We start from the raw sequence: 9,499 nt of genomic DNA, 5'->3' as shown, positions 1-9,499 counted from the left end.
TCATCATCCGAATTTTCGATTGAATCATAGTGAACAAGAAAAAAATGATGTTGGTGATAATGATATGGCTGCCGATACAATCCATTTACATTTCAATGATAGTAAAATGACAAATGATTTCATGTCCATTTTGATCCATTGTAATTATCGATTGATTGATTGATTATTGTTCAATTTGAATTAATTTGATTTTTTTCTAATTATTTTGATTTCAAATAGTTCGAATAAATCATCATCAACATCACCAACATCATCATCGTCGGAAAATTTGAATGAATTTAAGGGAAAAAATGATATGCCAATAAATTTTGAACCACGCAAACCATTCGAAGCATTAATACAGAATGATAAAACAATGGCCGATCTTGTATTTGATCATACTGGTCGTGATTTAATTTATTGTGAATTATTCGATTTAGAACGTGAACCATTACCAGTACGATTGCCAATGGTAGTTGGTGATCGTCGTCCATTAATTGTTAGCCATAAAACAATGTTAGAAGCCGTTAGAAGATGTACACAATTGGCAATGATACAACATCAAGATGTATTTATTAAAAGATATACAAATCAAACAACCGCAACAACAACGGCAATGTCAATGATGATGATGGTGACAAAACCGACAAACGAATCATCATCATCAACAACAAATGTAGATGATAATAATTCAACGACCATAATGTCAAGAATTTTCTCAAATGATACAATTACAGGTGAACAGCCATTATTTTATAATATGACCAATAATAAAATGGCACAATCTAATAATGCTGCAACACCATATGAAATGAATCTTCAACATTATTGGACATTTTGGCGTGGTATTCTACCTGGTACAAAGGTAATTATTATTTTTTTTTTTTTTTGGAATTAGTGAATAAATTGTCACATTTTTTTTAAATCCTACAATAGTGGTGCGGTGTTGGCGATGTAGCCAGTCATTATGAAGATCTTGGTATTAAATTAGATATCGATCTTTGTTGTCGTGCACATGATCATTGTCCAATTCGTTTGAAAGCATTCCGTACTGGTTATGGTGTATTCAATCTTTCATTCTATAGTCGTTTACATTGTGATTGTGATGAAGATTTTTATAATTGTTTGAAAAAATCACCAAATTCTTATGCAACAATGTTGGGACAATTTTATTTCAATGTATTACGTGTTCAATGTTTGAAACAAGATAATAATATACCACCTGTTTCGGATAGTTCCGATACAACACCACCAGTATCGCAACAAGTTGTTTGCCGAAAACATAGGATAACAACATCGGGTACAAATGAATGTATTGAATATGGTATCATACCAGAATCAGCCACCAATGGACATATGAAAATTGTACCATTTGGACGTCATTTTTAAATTATTATTACCATTACCATTGTTGTTGATTTTTCTTCTGATCTGTTGTTTTTCATTTTCAACGTGATTTGTTTTTAATTTATCTCAATTATTTTTTTCTAACCATCTTGTTACCTGTTAATTAATTAATTATTTTAATGTTATCAATCAATCAATGAACATGACTATTGATGATCTTCTCGACAGATATGAAAATTTTGTTTCCATTTTTTTTTAATTTTCGATAATCTATATATAGAAAAATAATTTTTTTCCATCCATAAACAAAAAAATCCTTGTCTTTCATCAGCTCCCGTTAGATGGCGCAGTAGATCGATATTTTTTTTTTTTTTGACATTCGAAATTCGAACACAAACATTTGTCTATTACATATATGCGATGATTTTGATTGTGTATTGATAAATATTATATATTGTGAACATTGTGACATTTGAAATCAAATCAAATCAATCCTAATCAATCAATCAATCAAATGTCAAACTAAGTCATGGTAAAATAATTATTATTAACAATCGATAATTACTATTATTATTATCAGATGGATTGTTTTTTTTTTGCTCTGTGTGTTTGTGATTATACTTTGTTTGTTTGTCTGTTTTTTTGTGTTTGTGGTATATATCGAAATTCAGTTCAAGTACAATTTATTTTTTTTTACTATTTAAAAATCGAAAAACGTTTGCGGTGGTGGTTAAAACACACTCACACACACACACATACACACAAGCATTAAATTGTTTTTGAGCAATCAATTCAATAAATGAAAAGAAAAGATGAAAATAAATTGAACATAACATTAATTGTTGCTGTTGTTGTTGTTGAACAATATATCGCAATAATTGATTATCTATAAATAAAAAAAAACGCTATTGACAGAAAACATGGCCATTTTAGGGATATGAATCATAATGTTGATGTTTTCGTTTGTTGTTGTTGTTGTTGTTGATTTTCGACTTTTGAAAAATCAATTAATTGATTTTTCGTTTGTTTTTTTTTTGCACAATCTCAGACCAACCACAACATTCGAACGTTTATGGCAAACAAAAAAAAAATTTGATTTACAAATACAATTCATCCATCCGTTCAATTATCATCATCAATTATTATTTTGTTTCGAAAAAAAAATCATAATCTGCCCATAATGATGGGAGATGATGAAATTGACTCACAAACACACACACACAAACATTATGTGTTGATGAATGTCAAGTGATATATATGGATGTGAATTTTAATATTTTGATTTTGATATATATGAAGAAAAACAGAAGAAGAAACACACACAGATGAATGAAAATCTGATTCAAGTATGTCTCAGTTTTAATGCAAATTACAATGATTTTGGATCATTACAAATTACAATGACATGAAGAATGGAATGAATGGATAGAAAAAAAAATGGGACCATGCTCCATGAAATTTTTGGAAATTTTCTTCAATTTTTTTTCTGGTATGAAAATTTCTGGATTTGTTGTTTTTACTTGATTACTTCCTATTTTTTTTGTCAGCAAAACTTTTCCGAACAAAATCACACGCAAAATCATCATCATCATTATTGGCTAATGGGGAAATGAAATTTATGATATGATGAATAACGCCATCACGAAAACATTTTGTCATCATTGATGATAAGGAGAAAAGATTTTGAATCTTTTGAATATATTTATACCACCATCACCACCACCATTACCATTCTTTTAATCTGTTAATGATGAAATCAGATCTGTTTTGCATTCAATCAATCTTGAACCTCTTATTAATTCAACACAACACAGTGTAGGTGGGTAGATTATTATTGAATCGTTCAACACTTGATCAGGTGATGTGTGTTTGCATTCGTTTGTTTGTTTCCAATTTTTCACCTGTCAACAAAACAAAATTGGGAAAAAAAAAGATTCATGTCAACATGATGTATGTATAATATATAGAACAAGAAAGCAATATATCAACCAAATTGAAACATATATGTTGTGTAATTTTTTTAACACGTGTTGTTTACACACACACGCATACATTTATATATAGAACAAGAACAAAAAAAAAAACAACACGTGCAAAACATACTAAAATGATACTTCCAAAAAAACAATCATTCATTCAATACAAACAACAGACATATTTTTTTTTGTGTGTGTACATTATTTGTATCATCGATGACATTCAACGATGATGAGGATGATGATGATGATGATTGAATTTAATTTCAGCACAATTCAACGATGAAATAATCATCATCATCATTCATTCATCCAGATGTATGCAATATAAATGCTAATCATCAACAATGTTTAACCATGAAGATGTTATCGGGAATGAAATTAATCAAGTTTTTTTTTGTTTGCTTCCTAAAAAATAAAAAAAAAATTTCCTAATAATCCATTCGCAGACGAAAATGGAAACAAACAAAAAAAACAGAACAAATTCATTCGATTTGCTTAAATTGAAACAAACGCAAACACACACACACACGGATTGCAACATTTTCAAATCGAGAAAAAAAATGGAAAAAAAAAATGAAAACCGTAGAGAAATTCACCACTTCAAACAACAATAATCGATCATCAGATTGAGAAATTTCAGAATGGAATTGGATCATCAATGAAAAAGAAGATGATGATGATCCTAGGGGACAAATGATGAAAAAAAATAGAACTAAACCCAAAATAACAAAACAATTGAATTGAATGGATTTTTTCAAGAAAAAAACGCTTACACACGAGTTACCTTAACCTTAAACCAAACGAACAAAATTTTGTGTTTGATTTTTGATCTTTTTTTTCCTTTTTTTTTAAAAAAAAAATTTCTGTTTTCACAACGAATGACAATTTTGTTTGTTCAAACAATTTGTACATTCATTCATTCATTGTTTGTTTGGCTTTGTTTGAAATCACGCAATTATGCACAGTGCAAGTGTCTATCTGTGTGTGTGTGTGTGTAATTCAATCTAATAATAACAACAACCAGGTTATCTAATGAAATACAATCGATTTCATCATAACACACGAACATTTGACGTTTTTTTTGGCGATTGAATGGTTAGGCAATCATAAAAAACGAAACGAAACGAAATGAATTGAAATATTTTATGCACACCAGATAAATCTTTTTTTTTATCAACTATGAATTTTTGGTTATTTGACCTGATTTTGTCATATTGACAAACATTTTTTTTTCCAATCAAAAATAATCATACAGTCATATTAAAATGAAAATTTTCAATGAAAATCAATCATTTCTTCCGGTCAATGATTAGGCCATTCGTTGTTGTTGTTGTTGTTGTGGTTGTTGACCACGACCTTCTTCTTGTTTGGCTGAAAATCGATTGATTTGTTTTTTGTTTTTGTTGCATTGAAATTTTTTTTTTCATATTTCGCTTTGTTTTGTTGTAAATTATTCATGGTAAGATCGAAAAAAATCATTGATTCAAATTATTGATCAGAAATCAATAATTATTATTGGCTGCCATTACCAGCCATTATTAGATGATTGGCCGAATGATTTTCTTTCATTAGAAGCAGAATAGAAACTATATTTTGGGCCATGGATTCATGGCTGAATCAATCAAACAAACAAAAAAAAATTCCAACTGTCACGGTTCACACAAGTATAGAATTAAGATTTTTACAAATGAATTTTTTTTTGAATTTAAAAAAAAATGAATTTATTCCAATGATGAACATTGGAACCATGGCCAATGTTCAACATGCGAAAAAAAGGCCCATTGATAATTCGCAATTTATGAAATGAAATTAATGAAATGAAATGAAAAAAATTGAAAACGGAAACGACATTGAATCAATAAATATTTTTCATTTTATTCATGGATCATAACTAATCATTATCATCAAGTTCTTTTGGTTGATATTGATGACTAATAATCATCATCAAATTGATTGCCATTTCATATTCATGGATTGTTTTTTTATGTGTGTGTGTGTGTGTGGATTTAATCGAGGCGTCATCGTCATCATCACAACTTGTGTGTATATGTGGGGACTAGCTAGCTTTTGCTTATATTGTCTGGCTCTCAATGAAAGAAATCTATTTTCAGATTTATCTGAAAATAATACTTAAAACCTTGTTGTTGATTTTTTTTTTGTTTTGTTTTGTTTCTATTCTCAATCTCTGTCTCTCTCTCTCCTTGTCAAATTTTGATACAACAAATAAACAACAACAACAACAACAACAACAACGTGAAACGAACGATCTCTTTTGTGTGGAACGATTTGGATTGCGATTTTTTTTTGTTCGCTTAAAAAGTATCAAATTTTATTCGATTTTATCTTGCTACCAAATTGTTCATGACATGGATCAATTCATTCATTCATTCGATGTGCATATGTTTGTGTGTGTGTATGTTTAAAATTTAAAATTCTGATCAACAAATTTTTTTTTCTTCATTTTCATGTGTTTTTTTTGTGTCTTGAAAAGTACATTACCCAAACTAATAATTGATTTACCAGAGAAAAAAAATTGTTTTTCTTCATCGATTGAATAATATTTGTGTGTGTGTGTGTACTACGTAGTTGGAATTTCCATTATCATCATCATCATCATGATTGGTAAATTAATTGAATGAATACAAAAAAAAAAAATTTTGATTGAAAATTCTTCAATTCTATTAATATGATAATAACACATATATGCACTCAGTTACCATAAAATATCCATTTATGATCATGATGATCATGATGATGATGATTACGTGATTCTATTTATTACATCATCATAATTGAATGCCATAATAATGATTGTTATGTTTTGTAGTGGTTTTTTATTGTTATCAATATATCAACCATATCAACAACAACAACATATTCAACAAGTGTGACCGGTTATTTTAGGTTTTTGGTGGTCGTAATTTTTTTTTATTTTTTATTTTTCTAAATATGAAAAACATTTACATTTAATATAAAAATTGATATGATCATTCATTCATTCGTGATGGATACTTGATTGATTAATGTTGCAAGGTGAATAAAATTGAATTTTTTTTTTTTTTGCTCGATGATCGTTATCATCATTGTGCCATTCTTAAAAAGAAAAAGAAACAGCAGCAGCAATATATTCCACATTTATCAGATTAAACGTAACGTATGTTTGCGTTGTATAATATACACACATAAGTCACGTATATATCTGAATGACGAAAAATTTTTCATTCATTTGTAATAGCGAATATTACACACACACACACACACAAAAACAGGTGACAAAAAAAAGAATATAATGCGGAAATTAACATACAACATTATCGATGATAATGGTAAAAATTTGACCAAATTATTGCCAACAATTCATCGATCATATATTCACCATCATCATCATCTTAATCATTGGGGGGACATTAATCCAACATCAATGATAAAGACCTCATCATCACATCAACAGCAACAAAAACCACGTAAAATGTCATTTATTGATCAGATAAATCCATTATTGTCATATGATGATAATGATGATATTCAAATGGATCATATTCATCAATCACATAATCATAATCATCAATGCCACAATACAAAACGATCATCATCGTTATTGTTAAAAATGAAATTTCATAAACATCATTATCATTTAAATTTTGTCCACAAATCATCTATGCCAATGATTTTATTGATGATGATGATTATTTTATTGTTTTTATCATTTAAAACAATTCATTGTATCAATATTGATGGTGATGAACAAGTGTCATCGTCAGCTACGACAACAACAACGACAATGTTTAATAAACAATCGTCATCGTCATCATCATCATCGATGATTAGGAATAATGATGAAATACCTCTCAATGATAATGATGATGATGATGATGATGATGATGGTGGTGGTGGTGGTGGTGGTGATGGTGAAAATTTGGATGAATCAATGGCTCGTAGTAAGTGAATTTTTTTTTCATTTGTTTCACCTGTGAATTATCACATTAAATTCAATCTTTTCAGATTATTCTTCAACAGAAAAATCATCAATGATGACAAGGTCATCATTATCATCATCATCACAAGGATCAACTATTGAAAATTTGCCAAAAATAACAACAACAAAAATTGAAGAAAAATTTGAATCCGAAACAATCATAGATAATGATGATGACGGAGATGATAGAAACGAAGATACAAATGATGATGATGATGATTCTGGTCAAGATCAAGATGCCAATGCATCAATTATTATTGTTCCATTGAAATCGAATGAAAAATCATCATCATCATCATCGACAACAACGACGACGACGACTACTTCGACTACGACTACAACGACCACGACTGAAAAGCCGATGACAACGACAACAAGAACAATTGAAATGACCGAAACATCGAATAAGAAAAAGAAAAAGAAATTAAATACCAATAACACTAGGAACAACCACAATTCAACACATCAAAATTCCAGTCATCATCAACAAAATAACCATAGACGACCAAATCGAAAGAAATCTAAAAGTAGAACAACAACAACAACGACTACGACAACAACGATGAAACCATCGATCGAGATGATCAACAATGATGAATGGTCAAATCGTACCTGTCTTATTGGTGATGTTTGTGGCCATAAACAAATGGGATACTGTTATCGGCCACATGAACCAAATTATTTTGATCTTGCCGATATTGATACGGAAAATTTTTACGATCTATTACTGACTAGTTGTCCACATTTTTTCGATGAAGAAGGTATGATACATTTACGAGCAATATATGCTTGGGAGGAAAAAAAAATCAGATGGCGATTATCAGATTAGTTTTTTTTTCATCATCCATAATCAAGGACAAAATTTGACTGATAGGCAGTAACAGTAGCAGTAGCAGCAGCAAAATTTTCAATCTGATTGTCACAATAAGATTTGAAAATTATTGTTATGTTAAATACAGGTCAAAATGATCGATTTTCGTTTCATTTGATATCTTCTCTAATTTTTTTTTTCACTGAAGCAAGAGAAACAGAAAAATTTCAATGTCAATTAGTCCGTTGTCATCGATTTTCTGTGTGTGTGTGTGTGTGCGTGTTGACCCGATTACAGTGGACAAAAAAAAACAACAACAAAAATTGAAATAGAAACAAACATACAATTATTGGATTTTGGTTTATTTATTTTGATTTTTTTTTTACTTTTTTTCTACTTTGAACAAACACACACGCCCACACACAAAAAAAATCTAGAAAATTTACGCCATCCATTATGTTGTACGGTAGAAATGGAAGATACAATGGCCAAACTGATAATGAGCGTAGATCTTATACAACGTTCATGTCCATCATGTTTAACCAATGTGAAGAAATTATTCTGCAATCTATTCTGTGCACCGAATCAACGTGATTTTGTTAAAGTTAATCGTTTAAAAGGTGAAATGGTACTAGAAGTATCATATGTATTATCGGAATTATTTGCCGAAAAATTCTATCAATCATGTCATGATGTACAAGTTTTCGGTGCCTATCTAATGGATTTTGATTCAGCATGTGGTAATCTAACCAGACAACGTTGTACGGCTAAAGATTTTCTTGAACATCTAGGCTCATTACAAGAGATTCCATTTCAATTTAGACCAATCATTATTTCGGATCAGCAACCAAAATCCGTTATGAATGAAGAATGGCCACGTTATATAATGAATGAAACTGCATATGCATGTGACGAGGCACCACCCGGTCTATCGGCTTGTCGTTGTGATCATTGTGCCAATATGTGTCTATATGGACAACATAATCCACATTTGAAGAAAAAACAACAACAACAATCATCATCATCATCATCACAGGATCTCGAACAACAAACAACAACAACAACAACAACAATCCAATCGTATAGGTAGACATACATCAATGGATCATAAATCAATGATAATGGCTAATAGTAATAATCGATATTCATCAATAATGAATTCATCAACGATGCCAAAATTACATTTATTAACAATAATAACATTTTCGGTATTTATTCTATTATATAATACAAAAATATATATTAGATAAACACACACGCACACACACAAACACAGGCACTGAGAAAGAAAAATAAAATAATCACCATTCATTTGCTAAACATAAACACAAACGAATTAATTATTTTTTTTTTTTTCATTTTCACATCTAATTCAATACCATTCACAAGTTCAAGATCACATTCGTT

General features: G+C 29.6%; 2 protein-coding genes across 2 annotated transcripts; both read left to right on the top strand.

Moving 5' to 3' along the window:
- On the top strand, positions 1 to 1,563 carry LOC124496557 (uncharacterized). Its single transcript, XM_047060087.2, has 3 exons — positions 1 to 140; positions 220 to 844; positions 916 to 1,563. Exons 2-3 carry the CDS (start codon positions 296 to 298, stop codon positions 1,366 to 1,368), a joined length of 1,002 nt encoding a protein of 333 aa, XP_046916043.2. The 5' UTR covers positions 1 to 140; positions 220 to 295; the 3' UTR covers positions 1,369 to 1,563.
- Positions 1,564 to 5,590: 4,027 nt separating this feature from the next.
- LOC124497262 (uncharacterized) lies at positions 5,591 to 9,418 on the top strand. Its single transcript, XM_075733168.1, has 3 exons — positions 5,591 to 7,243; positions 7,308 to 8,042; positions 8,530 to 9,418. Exons 1-3 carry the CDS (start codon positions 6,595 to 6,597, stop codon positions 9,180 to 9,182), a joined length of 2,037 nt encoding a protein of 678 aa, XP_075589283.1. The 5' UTR covers positions 5,591 to 6,594; the 3' UTR covers positions 9,183 to 9,418.
- The last annotated feature ends 81 nt before the right edge of the window (positions 9,419 to 9,499 follow it).

Source organism: Dermatophagoides farinae, chromosome 7 (assembly GCF_024713945.1).
Source record: "Dermatophagoides farinae isolate YC_2012a chromosome 7, ASM2471394v1, whole genome shotgun sequence".
In the NCBI taxonomy this organism is placed as follows: Eukaryota; Metazoa; Arthropoda; class Arachnida; order Sarcoptiformes; family Pyroglyphidae; genus Dermatophagoides; species Dermatophagoides farinae.
The sequence above is the reverse complement of the archived record's forward strand: the minus strand, read 5'-3'. Positions and strand labels throughout refer to the sequence as shown.

Excerpts from the sequence above, each read along its gene's own strand:
- LOC124496557 (XM_047060087.2), top strand. The coding sequence starts at position 296 with ATGCCAATAAATTTTGAACCACGCAAACCATTCGAAGCATTAATACAG. Across the intron at positions 845-915 it reads GTATTCTACCTGGTACAAAG|TGGTGCGGTGTTGGCGATGT; the intron begins GTAATTATTATT and ends ATCCTACAATAG.
- LOC124497262 (XM_075733168.1), top strand. The coding sequence starts at position 6,595 with ATGCGGAAATTAACATACAACATTATCGATGATAATGGTAAAAATTTG. Across the intron at positions 7,244-7,307 it reads GGATGAATCAATGGCTCGTA|ATTATTCTTCAACAGAAAAA; the intron begins GTAAGTGAATTT and ends CAATCTTTTCAG. Across the intron at positions 8,043-8,529 it reads ACATTTTTTCGATGAAGAAG|AAAATTTACGCCATCCATTA; the intron begins GTATGATACATT and ends AAAAAAATCTAG.